Source organism: Martes martes (assembly GCF_963455335.1).
Source record: "Martes martes genome assembly, chromosome: 11".
Lineage (NCBI taxonomy): Eukaryota > Metazoa > Chordata > Mammalia > Carnivora > Mustelidae > Martes > Martes martes.
This window is the reverse complement of record NC_137899.1, coordinates 105,003,389-105,017,741: the sequence shown is the minus strand read 5'-3', so window position 1 is coordinate 105,017,741 and position 14,353 is coordinate 105,003,389. Positions and strand designations below refer to the sequence as shown.

Here is a 14,353-nt window from a genome sequence, read left to right as displayed (position 1 = left end):
CTTATTATTAGTTTTTTACTTTTGCCTCAACATGGATGGGACTGGAGGAGATGACGCTGAGTGACGTAAGTCAAGCAGAGAGAGTCAGTTATCACAGGGTTTCACTGACTCGTGGAGCATAAGAAATAACACGGAGGACATGGGGAGACGGAAGGGAAAAATCGAGGCGGGTGGAGATCAGAGGGAGAGACGAACCATGAAACCACGGACTCTGAGAAACAAACTGAGGCTTTCAGAGGGGTTGGGGTGGGGCATGGGTGAGCCCGGGGGTGGCTACTAAGGGGGACACGATTGCATGGAGCACTGGGTGTCACACACAATGAATCATGGAACCCTGCATCAGAAATGAATGATGTACGGTATGTGACTGACACGACACAATAAAAAAAAAAGAAAAAGAAAAAAATCAACGTGTGGAGTCGTCGAGAAACAGGTTAGTGATGTGCACAAGGCAGAGTCTGGACCGGCACACGCGGGGACTCAGGGAGAGGGGCTCCCGGCCACACTGAGTTTGCAAGAATGAGATTTTCCTTTTGAGCTCCTGAAGAAATGAATTGACACGACAAGAAAAGCGGACAGGAGAGGGCAAATCAGCAGCAGACACTCCATGAATTAATTACCTAGCCAGTCGATGAAGATCTAATTACACACACAAGTGATGAGATCAGACGGGTGGGCATCTCTGGTCCCAGCTACAGATGCTGAAAACGGGTGGGACGAGACTCTCCAGACCCAGCAGCGTTCTCCGTGAGGCCACATTCACCCCTCCTTCCTCGAGACGTTCCCAGCACTGGCGATCCGTACCATTGTCTCTCAAATCATCAGGCAGCAGCAATTCTCCTTGACAGTAACCAGGCTGGGAACCCCTTGGGGCAACGAGCAAAGGCCATGCCCCTTACTAGTCCTGATCCAGGACCCAGGCTTGGGTACCTAGAGGAGAAATCTATGTAATTCTTACAGCTTGACGCACACTGGCTCTCGAGGGGCGATGGCGAGGCAGTGACCGAGGAGAACCTAGAGGGACTTAGAGTGGGAAGGAAACTCAACATCGATGAGGTCACCAGTAGTTAGAGTTGGCCATACTGTAGGGGCTGTTGGTGCCCCCAGCCGTGAAGGCAAGAAGAGGAATGATGTGAGAAGCTGTGATGGGATTAACAGATGGGATTAATTGTAACAGATGTAGCTACAGAGAGCCTTGAGCCCCCTTGACCATGGCCTCTCCGAGGGGCCTGTTTGGGTGGGAGCAGGTGATGCCTCTCATGGTTATACGTTGCCATTGCTGTGACCGCTGTGCTCATCACATTGCCGCCGGGAAGGAAGCGTGGACAGAGGTGGGGAAGCCCAGGTCCACGGTCCTGTATGTCCCCGCTCGGGGTTGCAGAACACGCGCCCTGTAGCCACCAGGCTCAGGGAGGTTGGTCTCTCCCCCGCAGGGCCACCAGCAGACAGTAATGACAACACTGGGCTATTACGACTGAGTCAGCCAAAGCCTCCACCCCAGGGGACAAAGACAGTGGCAGAGCTGGTCTCTGTCCCCATGACTGATTATGCAAGTGTGGTCCCCCGACCAGCAGTGCCCGGGAAAGTTGGAAATACAGATTCTTAGGCCCACTCCAGACCCACTGAACCCAACACTCCGTGCGTGGGGCCGAGTAACGTATGACCCAACGAGGCCCCGGGTGGTCCCAGTGGTGCTCTAGTTTAGGAACCACGATCTCAGTGAGCCCCGTGACACGCTGGTGAGAACGGCTCCAAGGGCCACTTAGCGATGGTTTGCCACATCCACCTCTGCCCTTACTAGGTGTTCTCTGGAGGAAGAAACACAACGGTGGGCAGATAAGTCGGCTGCAGTAAAAGTAGGGGAGAAAATAGGACGTGAAGCAGAATGATTTGGGGGTGCCTGGGTGGCTCAGTGGGTTAAGCCTCTGCCTTCAGCTCAGGTCATGGTCCTGGGATCGAGTCCCGCATTGGGCTCTCTGCTCGGCGGGGAGCCGGCTTCCCACTCCCCCCCACCTCTGTCTGTCTTTCTGCCTACTCGTGATTTCTCTCTCTCTGTCAGATAAAGAAATAAAATCTAAAAAAAAAAAAAAAAGCAGAATGATTTGCACAAGTGAGGAGGGGCGGGGCTTTGGAAGACACAAGGGTTCATCCAATGTTGAGATGAAGGGGGATGCTAAAATACTCTGATAATCCCAGAAAATAGATGATCATATTTTAAGAATTATAGAAATTATATTTTAAAAGGAACGTGCTACCAAAATATTAGTAGGAAGCAAAAGATTCCTGGAAGAAATGTTACCAATTTCCTCTTTATTCTAAAGTACTTTGTCTGCCAACGGATAACATGTGTTCTCCCAGAGATCATTCAGGGAGGACTGCGCACCGTGTAGACACAGTTCCAGGGGCTGGTGACACAGAGAGCCAAACCCTCGTTGGGGTGGGGGGAAGCTCCCAATCCCTGTGTGTGGGGAGACAGACACCCCTCATTCCAGGGCAGGTAAAGGACGGCCCTGCTGTGAGGAGGACGTGTGTGGAGTGAGTGTTGAAAAAGCACACATGTGCTGAGAAAACATTACAATCTTCTCATGAATCTCCAGCCAAAGGTGCCTTCGAATCAAAATACTCGGACTCTTCCTGGTAAGCAGTATATGAATTTTTCATGAGTCCATTTGCTTGCCATAAAATATTAACAAGGCCTTGTCTCTCTCACAGGGATTAGCGTGCCGTGTCCCTTCTCGGTGCTCCAAGTTCTGGCGAAGGTTCTGACAGTTGTGTGGCAATAAAGGACAAGGGGACAAAAGGTCTGTTTATCTACTGAAATGAAGAGCCTGCAACCGACTCTGGCGTCTTCTCAGCAACGTTCATCCCCTGAATAAAGCCAGAGCGAAAAAATACTTTGAGAGAGAAATTTTTTAAAAATGACGTTCGTGGATAGGCATTGCCGAGCACATTGGAACAATGTTCAGTGTTGCCTGAAACAGTGTTTCCTGTGATAAGGGGTACATGCTCGTCCTCAGAGCCGCCTTGTAACTGTATGAACATATCTGCAGGCTGACTGCGTTTTGCAGAATGCAAAAATGATGTGACTGTAAGACAAATTACTATTTGATGTGTATTTCCATAATTTCCCTTTCACTGGAGTAACAGACCGTGTTATCTTCCCCTTCCATCTAGGGGTTGGCTGTAGCGCTGGGCCAACTGTCAGGATGAGGGAGAAGGAAGGGACAGGGGATCTTAGGGATGGTGGAGTCCTCACTCAACGGTTGGCACGCTTTGAACATGAAGGGATTCACTGAATAGGAGACCCAGAGGCAAGTGATGGAGGTGATAGGGTGTGAAGGTTACAGTGATGGCGGTAGTGCTGGTGATGGTAATGATGGGGCTGGTGGTGATGGTGGTGTTGGTGATGGTGGTGGTGATAGCGGTGATGGGGGTGGTGGTGATGGCTGGTAATGGTGGTGGTGATGGTGGTAGCGGTTGTGGTTGGTGATGGGGCTATGATGGCAGTGGTGGTGGCCGTGGTGGTGATGATGGTTGGGGATAGCGATGGTGGTGGCAGTGGTGGCAGTGATGGCAGTGATGGTTGGTCATGGTAGTGGTGATGGTGGTGTGATGGTAGTGGTGGTGATGGTGGTGATGGCAGTGGTGGTCGTTGTTGATGGGGGTGATGAAGGTGGTTGTTGATGGGGGTGGTGACGGGAGTGATGATGGTGATGGTGATGATGGTGTTGGTGTTGATGGGGGAGGTAATGGTGGTTGAGATAAGGTGGTGGCAGTGTAGTTGCTGACTGGGCTGAGGCTGAGGCCATTAGTAACGAGGACCCGGTTTTTGTGTGAGGGTTCCGTTGCTCCGATGACCTCTATCCTCCTCTTATTTCTTAGTGAAGACTTGTGCTGGATCCACTGTACCAATCTCCCAGGGAGTCCCTATTTTGTACAGAAGGAGCAGAAAGAAGACCACACTTCCTGATCACGGATGGTGGATAAGGCAGAGGCAGCTGCTGGGAGGAGGACATGAGAAGGTAAACTCCCAGGAACTGCAGAAATCCAGACCATGGGCACAGTCAGAAGGCATAGAGCAATGTGCTAGGTCTTTACATATGGCTGAGTGAAAAATTCAGGAAACAGGTCCACACACACACACACACACACCAGTTTATACACCTGTATCTACATACATCACAATGCCACTTACACAAAATGAGTGTGCACACATACAAGCAGCAACACAGACCTTACCAATATTAATGGGGAGAGAGGGGGTCAAGCAGATTTAACTAGGTGCCTGTGTAGTAACTTCTCTAACATCAACCCTGGCAACATCTTTCTAGATCTATCTCCTGCGGCAAGGGAAACAAGCAAAAATCAACGACTGGGACCACATCAAAATAAAAAGCTTTTGCACAGCAAAGGAAACAATCAACAAAACTAAAAGCCATCCTAGGGAATGGGAGGAGATATTTGGAAATGACCACTCCGGTAAAGGGCTGGTATCCCAAATGTATAAAGCACTAATAAAGCTCATCCTCCAAAAAACCCAAATAATTCCGTTTAAAAATGAGCAGGAGACATGAACAGATATTTCTCCAAAGAAGACATCCACGTGGCCAACGGATGCATGAAAAAGTGCTCCACATCACTCAGCATCAGGGAAATACAAATCAAAACCACAGTGAGACACCACCTCACACCTGTCAGAACGGCTCAAATTAACAACACAGGAAACAAGTGGTGGCGAGGATGCGGAGAGAGGGGAGCCCTCCTACACCGTTGGTGGGAATGCAAGCTGGTGCGGCCACTCTGGAAAACAGCATGGAGGTTCCTCAATAAATTAAAAATAGAGTTACCCTATGACCCTGCAATTGCACTACTGGTCGTTCACCCAGAAAATACAAGAACCAAGCATCCCTGTGTTTACAGAAGCCAAGATACGGAAAAAGCCCAAGTGTCCATCAGCAGATGAGTGGAGAAAGAAGATGTGGTGTGTGTATACATATAAATATAGGGGAATATCACTCAAGCATTAAAGGAATGAAATCTTGTCCTTTACGATAACACAGACGGAGCTACAGGGTATCATGCTGAGCAAAGTAAGTCAGAGAAAGACAAATGCTGTATGATTTCACTTGTGTGTGGAGTTTAAGAAACAAAACAAATGAACAAAGAAAAGAGGAGACAAATTAAAAAAAACAGACCTTTCACTCAAGAGAACACACTGACGGTCACCCGAGGAGAGGTGGGAGGGGCCGGGGGAAGCAGGTGAAGGCGGTGAGAGGCGCACTTACGAAGCTGAGCACTGAGCACTGAGCACTGCACAGGCCTGATGAGTCTCTATGTTGTACCTGGGAGCCAGCGCCGGAAGGCAGCCAGCCTGTAATTAAGTTTAAAACAATAACGAAGAAAAACAATTTAAAGAAAAAATGCATTTTAACAAAACAGTTGATTTCAGTAAATAAGAAACCAAAAACTGCCAAAAAAAAGGAAAAAGAAACAGGTGCCCACGTGGTGGGGGAGCAAGGAAGTAGGGACGATGGACGAAAGAAGAAACAGAACGAGTGCGGCCTTGCACCGACCGACAGTGGCCGTCAGTGACTCACGCAGGTCACAGTCCTTGCTCTTGGAGATGTGAAGGGACAAGCTGAAGTAGAAGAAAATACAGTGAGAGTGAGAGGCCTGGGGGCCTTTCACAGGCCAGGGAAGGGAAGAAGTGGGGGGACCAGGGACCCGGAACCTGCTCCTCCCCGGGCGTGCGGTCAGGAACGGTGCCAGGCCGGCGGCTCTCCTGTGCGTGGACGGGATATTTGGGGAATAAAAACACGTAATCGGCGCGGTGCTGCACATCTTCAAAATGACCCTGCCCGGTATCTGCTACGTCTTAATTCAGCTCCCAGCTCAGCGGCACTGGGGAGGCCGGAGGAAACCAGTAGGACACAGCGTGCTGGTGTTATCAGTGCGGCTGGGTTTCTGGGGGACCTTGAACAAACCTCAGGACAGGCCGTGTGTCCTGACCCCACGGAGGCTTTTCCAGCCCAGGACAGGCTGCGTTCACGCTCCTGGAGAGGCTCAGTCTCTCCCCTCGGCTCGCCCCTTCCCCTCGCCCCGTCTCCGTGGGGTCACTATTCCCTGTTACCATCCACAGAAGCCTCCTGTTTGGGTCAGGTCGTCCTGCGCCCAAGGGCCGCTCCGTGAGGCGGGCGTCCCGGCACCTGTCACTGTGGCTCCCACCATGCTTTACTTCGGCCACGGACCACACGCTGTCTGGCTTTTTGCACCGTGGGCGACCACATGGGAGAGGTCATCCAAGGGCCCAACACAATCCGTGGCACAAAGCTGTGGCCAGTGAGTACTTGCCACGTGGAAAGATCCGGAGGCCTAGACCCAATCCTCGCTGTGTCTAAGGACCCTCGGAGAGGCTGGTTAGCAAGCCAACAACACACGGGACAGCTGACAGATGAAGGCTTTGGTTTCTTCCCCCCGACGGCTCCTGACCGGCTGAAAGTGGCCAGTGGCCTTCCGGAATTCTCTGCAGCAATCTGGAGGCTGTCCAGGGAGGTGGGGCCATCTAGCCTGCCTAGTGTGAGGCCCAGCGCCCCTTTTCACAATCGGTGTGGGTTCAGACACCTTCCTTAGCCTCTGTACTCCTCACTGTCTGCGTTCAGGGATGGGGGTGGTCGGAGCAATGACAGAGCTGGGGGAAGCCTTTAGGGGCCGCCCCACATGGCCACTGTCCTGTCTGCATGTAAGCCCACATCCTTGTGCCCAAGGAGACGGGCAGAGGGAGCACCAAGTGTGAAAACCTGCCAGCAAATCTAGAAGCCCAGTTTGGAAGGAGGGAAGAACGGAAATGGGTCTGGGGCCGCATTTTTACAAATTAATCCATAACACACAGCGGACGGTGCTGGAACCCCAGCCCTATGCTCCCCCACCCCTCGTTAACACTGGATCCTAGGACATCCCAGATCCGGGCTGCGCCTCCAAACGGCCCCCTGCCGACCCTCCTCCCTGGAAGGGACTCATCCATCCTTCAGCAAAAGTTTTCAAAGAATCGATCACTATTTTGTGGCACTTAATTTTAAAAATATGATATATTTCTTTGTTGTGTCTCTCCCCCCCACACCCCCCAGATCGTTGGGGGCGTGATGCAGGTCTCCTTCCTCCCCCAAACCCTCCACACGGTAAGTGTCTAATCTTCACCTTTCCAGGATTAGTTGCAAGAAACCAGAATATGTTGCCCCAAGATAGGCCTATTTGACATAAAAATTATTTTGAGCTGAAGGCAATTAAGCAGCACCAAACCCAGAAAAAAGCTCCCTTCTTTTCTGTCTAAAGGCAGGAAATAAATTCTCCGTTTACTGGAGACGACTCTTAGCCCAGAGATGCGCCAGGGGAATCTGCAAACAAGCCTTCCCCTGGGAGTTGCTCCCTCGGTCTGCCTGCGATCCTTGCAGACGGAAACCGCTCTCCTTCGTCCGGGTAATTCTCCGCACATTCCTTGTTCCCGCTGGAAGGTGCCACAGAGCGGGGGCTCGGAACTGCTTCTTTGAGTTACTTTTCAGATTTTCACCACAGGATGTTCTCCATGCGCATTACTCAACTGTCTGATTTTCTTTGGTTGGTCCATCCTCTCGTTCACGAGTCTGCTCTGGAAACCCAAGATGGGCAGAGAGGAAGTTCTGCCTTGTCCGGAGCGTCCCAGATTTGAGAAGGAAGGAGGCCGCCAGTGGTTCTTAGAAACGTACCAAACGACCAAAGAAGTCCCAGTCTTTGAGAATCCTGCCGAGGTAAGACTTTATGGCCGCGTGTCTGGTTCACTGGCCCATCCCGTGAAGGTTTCCCGAGCTCGTCCGGAGTTCCAGGCCCCGCGCCCGGACGTCCCCTCTAGCTGGCAGGCAGGGAAAGGACACGGTGAACAACGTACACAGAATTTCCTGCTGGGCTGAGTGCAAGGAAGGAAACCGCGGCCGGGAAAGGAGGGGGCGCTCGGGAAGGAGCACCTCTGACCGGATCCCAAGGCGTGGGTGCCGCCCCTCAGCCGTGCAGCAGGGTCTCCGCGCGGACGGAGCTCGGGGCAAGCCCCCCGAGAAGGAGCCCAGCATCCCTCAGGAGGGCCGTGGAGAGGTGGGGTGGCTCTGGGGTGGGCAGATAGGGTGGGGTCCCCGAGAAAGGAAAGAAAGGTGACACATGGCTTTCTGGACACGAGACGACTCATTTTCCGCCACCATCCTGCCCGGCCACTACTTGCCAGAGCACGTTTCTAGCAGAACTGCCCGGGATAGGTTAAATCCTGGAAAAGCAGACCTCAGCAGCTCATGATTTTAAGGGAACAAAAGAATGTAGGAACAGACAGCCCCCCGCAGGCCAGGAGAGGGAACAGGTGATCCCACGTCATTCACAGCTTTCTGGGGCTGGCGGGCGGGGATGGGGAGGGCCTGAGTGGGGGGGGGGCGGTCACTAGGAGATGGGAGGGAGGGGGCCATGTTGGGGAAGAGATCCTGCACGGGACACACAGGGAAGTCAGAGGCCCGAGCACCCGGAGGACGGAGGCTCTCTGACCCGAGGCCAAAGTCTCTGGAAGGAGATCGGGATGTCTGTTTTGCCCCTGTCCAGTCCGCGAGGCCATTCGGAGATTCTCAGGTTTGTGTGAGACCCGTAAGGAGGCGATGAGCTCAGTGGCCATTCTTCCAGCGTGACTCCGGCCGTGTCACTGGATTCACTGGGGACCCCGCCGGCACAGGCTCGTCCGCGGGTGTTGGTGGGTGGGTCGGCTGTCCCCAGCGGTCCCTGTCGAGGGCCCTGCTGGATCCATCACCCAGCAGACCCCGACCCTTCTCTGCTAAGCTGTTCGCACACACTGGCTTCACCAATGCCTCTGCTCTGGCGGCAACACCTCCCTGAGCTCCCAGCGGGCTGACGAGTTCAAGCAAATCCTCGACACGCGTTCATTTTCTTTGCCTGGAGCTTGGCAACCTGGAGACGCTGAGGGCTGGCTGGACACGCGGGCCACCGTGAGGACAGGTGAGCCTCAGCTCCGGAGCCGAGGGCTGCCTGCAGGGACCCGCAGGGGCCACGGACAGCCCCGAGACGGGCTGACTGTGCCGGGTCACCTGACTGTTACAGCCGGTCCCGTTAATAATGTTTCTCTCTGTCCTGCCGACGAGGACCCCGAAGCAGGGCTGGTGAGTCACCCTTCAAGGCCCCAGGACTGGGATTTGAACCCAGGACCTTTGCTCTGAGCCAGTGGTTCTGCAGGTGGGGACATCTGGCCAAGACGAGGGACTGTCACCACTCGGGGGGGGTACTCCTGGCATCCGATGGGCGGGGCCAGGGCTGCTGGGAACCCTGCAGTGTCCCCCACCCCCAGCAAAGAATCATCAGACCTTGAATGTCCTATTGCAGGGTCCGAGAGGGACGCCGTCTTCCTGCAGACGAGCGTGCCCACCGCACGCTTCTGGCCGGCCCCGTGCACGCCCGTGGTGACTCAGCTGCTGGCAACGACCTGTTCGGTCTGCTCCCCCGCAGCCCCCGTCCCCACATCAGATGCCCGCACTTTGCTCCCCGCCGTGCGCAGCCGGCAATGTCAGGCTCCATAAACACGCGCTCCCATTTATCTTGTGGTTCCTGATCTACCTGGGCTCCCTTCGCAGACGATCTCGGGGCTGTGCGACAGAGAGAGCGCAAGAAAGTGTGACTGTCCCACGTGACAGGCCTACATGGCACGTGAGGAACCATCGCACTTCACCTACGAAATCAGCGCAGAAAACCTGAAACCAGCCCGCGAACTTCCAGCCCTGACTGAGGCTAATTCTTCATTGTCCTTGGAGCTAATCAAGCCTGCGGAAACAGCATCACCAAATTGACTAAATGAGATTTTCAATTAACTCAAACAGATGGCTTAGATTTTCCAGGTGACTTTCCATATTAATTCTATGAGTTTGCTGGACCCGGCCCCAGGAGGCCTGGCAGGGATGAGCGCTGAGAGGAGAACAATGAAATATTGGATCTTCAGGAGAGAAGACAAAGCAATAACCCGAGCTTTTCTTCTACCCCCGCGAAAGCTTTATCGGCCGAATCGATCCAACGCCTCCCCCTTCCCTGCCGGCTGGCACATGCGGGAGGCCCTGGGACCCCGAGGACCGGCCTTCAGGGGCCAGACTCATGAGCCTCTGGGACCACGGCGACCCTCGGACGCAGAGGAGACCCATCCCGGGCAGGGAAACAGGCAGCGAGGAGCACAGAATACTGTGCTCAGTCTGTCCGCCCGAGGACCCCGCGCTCTACTCTCCACGGAGCGGGGGGAGTTGCAGGAACCTCCAGGCTCAGGACTGCGAGATGCGGGCGGGCGGGTCCGACTCAGGAAGTCACAGGGGGACCACCACACCGTTCCCAGAGGCCCAGCAGCGCCACGTGCCCGAGCTCCCAGCCCCGGGCAGGGCCCGGAGTGGATGGGGCCAGGCTCCTGCCCTTCTAGAAGCTTCCAGAAGCTCTCACAGTGTTTCAGTATTTACTGAATAGTAAAGGCCTGGGCTGGAGTTATGCCCCAACCCGGGGCAGGGTCTGCTGGGTCTCGGAATGCCTCACTGTCGCGTCCCTGGGCCTGTCCTAGACTTACGGAGATCTCTCAGGGAGTGGGTCCCGGTGCCCACACGGTGGGCTCGTGTTTTCAGTGTCCCTCAATTCCCCTCCCCCCACAGAGAGCTTGAATGACGACACACGTGGGCTCGGGAGGTGTCCTTGGTCGCGGGTGTTCAGACTTCGGGTCAGGATGAAACGAGTTTCCGAGACCACTTGACTTAGGTAAGATCCTACTCCACTGTTGTGATTAAAAAAAATCTACCCAAACCAGACGTCAGCGGTAACAGGACAGTCACCTGTGCCCATCTGTTCTGCTGCCTCCTTGGGTTAAAAATAGCAGGGCTGGTTGGAACGAGGTTCCTTTGCAGCGAACTGAACCATGAAGCAGTCACGAAAGGGTTAGAAAGGGTTACCTTTCTCTTGGATGTTTAAATTAGTGGTAACGTAAGTCAGGAGAGACCCCGAAAATGCACACTCATCTCATTTTCAGTTAATGTAACAGAGGAAAGGAAGCAGACCTCATCCGTGGATCGTCGGGCGGCATCATCTCCAGATCGTGCGTGGGTCCGTTTAAGCCAATAACGTGGAGAGAAATGCTGGGGTTTTCGCATCCGGCCTGGGAAGTAAAGGGGAGGAGATGTGAGTAAGTTCTCCTGGGGGGCAGTGTCTTCTTGCTGCAAAATCCTCCCTGGGAAATGCCCAGGGAGGACTCTGGGGCTCCAGACACCTGAGTGACCCGGGCTGAGAGCAGATCGCTTGTGCACAGAACCTTAAAAGGGCAAGAGATAACGGGACCAGCGATGCTCCTGCCCCAGGAACCCTCCCTCTCCGCATTCCTCCTAGTGCCTCCTGATTCTCAGCATGGAGGGGAAAAGGAACTGACAAGGAGTAGGAGAAAAATTCCCGGAGGCGATACCAAGAGGCGCTGTGCTGACAGGAGAGGCACGTGGTGGAGCTGATGGGTGTGGCCGTGGCCCAGCGGGGCGGGGCGGGGAGGGAATCCCCGGAAAAGCAGCTGGGTGCGTCCCGCTCTCCATCACTGCTCCCCACACCATGATCCCTGTTCTGGGGCAACAGCACTGGTGGGAAGGGGGAGAGGCGGCATTCCTCGCCTGGCTGAGACGAGTGAGCGAATTCTGTCCACAGGCAAACCCGTGTGGTGTGTTGACATCTTAGACGCTCCCAGAACGGGACGATGGCAGACTCCCAGAGGAGTGCTCCCAGAGGAGGCCCGCTCCTCCAGCCTGGGATGTCCCTGGCCACACCACTCAAAGGGCCGGAGGAAAGGCTCAGTGTTAGCAGGTGCTGTGGACTGAGTGCCCGCGTCCCCCAAATTCAAAATTCCTTTGTCGCAGCTCTAACCCCCAGTGTGATGGTGTCTGGAGGCGAGGCCTTGGGGAGGCGATCAGGGCTGGCGAGATCACGAGGGTGGAGCCCCAGGATGGGGTTCGTGGCCTCATATGGAGACAGACACCAAAGCTCCCTCGCTCTGGGCTGTGTGAGAACACAGAGAGAAGGCAGGGTCTGCAAGCCAGAAACACAGGCCTCCCAGAACCCCATCGTACTGGCACCCTGACCTCGGACTCTGAGTCTCCAGGGCTGTGAGAAGCAGATGCCCACTGTTACGGAGCTCGTCTTTCCTTTTCTGGCCAGGGGCCCGTGCACCTCCCGGCCTCCCTTGTCCCGCTGCAGACGGTGGGCTGGCGTGTCTCGTCCGCCGGCCGCACCAGCTCTCAGAACCTTCCGGCGGCTCGGGAGCCAGGGCTCGGGGCTCCCTGGGGGAGGCTCAAGGGCTCCTTCCGGGCAGCCTGAGGCAGGACGTGAGCGCTTGGCACCAGGCAGGCACGGGCAGTGAATGGCTCGCATCCACCTGGCCCCCGGGGCCCGGCGTGGTCTAGTGAAGCCAGGGGGCAGCGGGCACCTGTGTCCTCCCTGTCAGACCTCCCAGCTGGGTGGGCTGCAGAAATTTGGCATCGGGTCCTGCCTTCGTGCCAGGATGCTGTGATCCACTAAGAAAGCGAGGTTCAGACAAACGTTGTCCCCTCCAGCCCCACCGCACCCTCACTTTTCTGCTGGTTCTCTGGGCCAACGACTCAGCCTGGGAAGCAGCTGGAGATTCCAGGTCCTAACAGGACCAAGCCCAGAACAGCCCGGCCCGGACCAGGGGACCAGGGCAGGCAGTGATCCCTCTGACCTCTTGGAAGCCAAATTCTAACTACAGATTTGCAGGCAGGGGGCCCCCGGAGCAGGCTGTGGGAGCTGCTGTTGCCAGGGAATCACAGGCAGAGGTGATGCTTTTATTTTTGGTTCCAACGAAACTCAGACCAATAATTCACGGTGGTCCAATTATTTAAAATAGAATAAACCTGCCAACAGATTCAACTCCGCAAAGACGGGAATTTAATACATGTAAGGGGAAATAATGCATCTTGCGCCTGTTGACTGCACTGCTTGTAAGACGTGTGCCCGGACAGCCCCACATCGGCGCTGCGGACGGACAAGGCCAGGCGCCCGCTGTACTGTTTCAGCTCGCCTACCTTGGGGTAGTGGTAGGGCTTCACCGTGGGGTAGACGGAGCCGGTGTAGGTTGGGAGCTCCATGACGGGCACGCGGGAGTCGTTGATGGTGGCATAGGCGAGCCTCGTGCCGTCTGGAGACCACCAGTGCGCGATGTGTGTCTTCAGAATCTCCTCTAGGGGAAAACAGAGTAGAGACATGTAGACAGACAACATGTGGGGTGTGAACCAGGGCTGTGTGGGCCCGTCCGGGGTGGCCAGCGCAACACGCATCCCCTCGGGGACATGGACCTTCTGCAGCGTGTGAGCGGTCTGCCCCACGCCTGGACACGCCTTCACCCCGCGGGGCTCAAGGAGTCCCCGTGGCTGACCACCGAGCCCCAGCACGGCGAAGCCCACTGGAGGTCCCCCTGAACAGAAGCTGGTGAGCTGCAAAACGTTGTTTCTATTTTGCCTGAATTTGAACCCTGTGAGCCCAACATGTGCTTTTTCAATCGAATGATTACTGCACTACGGTGAGTTATTATTTTAAGGTGCTTTAAGGAAGCAGACCCACAGGAAGTCAATGCATGCAGTGGCAGGGCCCCGCGGGCGGTACAAGGGAGAAGGGACGCTGTCCTGGAGCCAGAAAACCCCGTGTCGGCTCGCCGGGGACCCACGTCCACACACGCGCTCCGTCGGGAACAGCCGTGCGGAAGGGGAGTGAGCTCAAAGGTCAGCGCACCCCCGGCCGTGGACGACTTTCCCCGGCTGTGGCAGAAACGAGGCGGAAGTACACGTGACCATGGTCACGGCTCCCCGTTATGTTGTGTCATCGCAGCCAAGCGTCTGGGCTAATGAGTCTTCGCTACGGCTGAGCTTTGTGGGATCTGTTGTCTACTCCAGAAAGAAGTTCCAGTGCCCTCTCGCCTTCCCCAGGTGTACCGAGTCTGGGGGCCCGAGGCCCCTGCTCCTAGGTGCGGGGACTGTCTTTGCGTGGTCTGTGGACATTGTCATTGACTTCCCTCCAGACCTGCTCTGAGAGCCACAGTCAACGCAATTACAGGATCACGTAACACGACTCGCACTGAACCGGTCGCTCTCGGGTGTGTCCCAGACCCCAGCTCCGTGTGCCCGTGGTGACAGGCAGTGCAGGGCCCCGAAATCATGGTGAGAAAGTGAACTGAGCACACATGACCCAAGGGACAACATGGTACGTGGGGACACAGGCAAGGACACAGGCAAGGCCAGTTGGCCGCAGAAGGAGAGGACCACGCGGGGATGAT

General features: G+C 55.2%; 1 protein-coding gene across 5 annotated transcripts in view; it reads right to left on the bottom strand.

Moving 5' to 3' along the window:
• The window catches only part of DPP6 (dipeptidyl peptidase like 6), a gene marked incomplete at its 5' end in the record, with an annotated part of 869,135 nt that overhangs the window by 77,009 nt on the left and 777,773 nt on the right, over nucleotides 1-14,353 (bottom strand). For all 5 annotated transcript variants that reach the window (XM_080819089.1, XM_080819091.1, XM_080819088.1 and 2 more), the window contains 2 exons: nucleotides 11,091-11,188; nucleotides 13,110-13,264. In XM_080819089.1, the coding sequence (XP_080675215.1) occupies nucleotides 11,091-11,188; nucleotides 13,110-13,264 (253 nt within the window). The remainder of the gene's footprint in view (nucleotides 1-11,090; nucleotides 11,189-13,109; nucleotides 13,265-14,353) is intronic.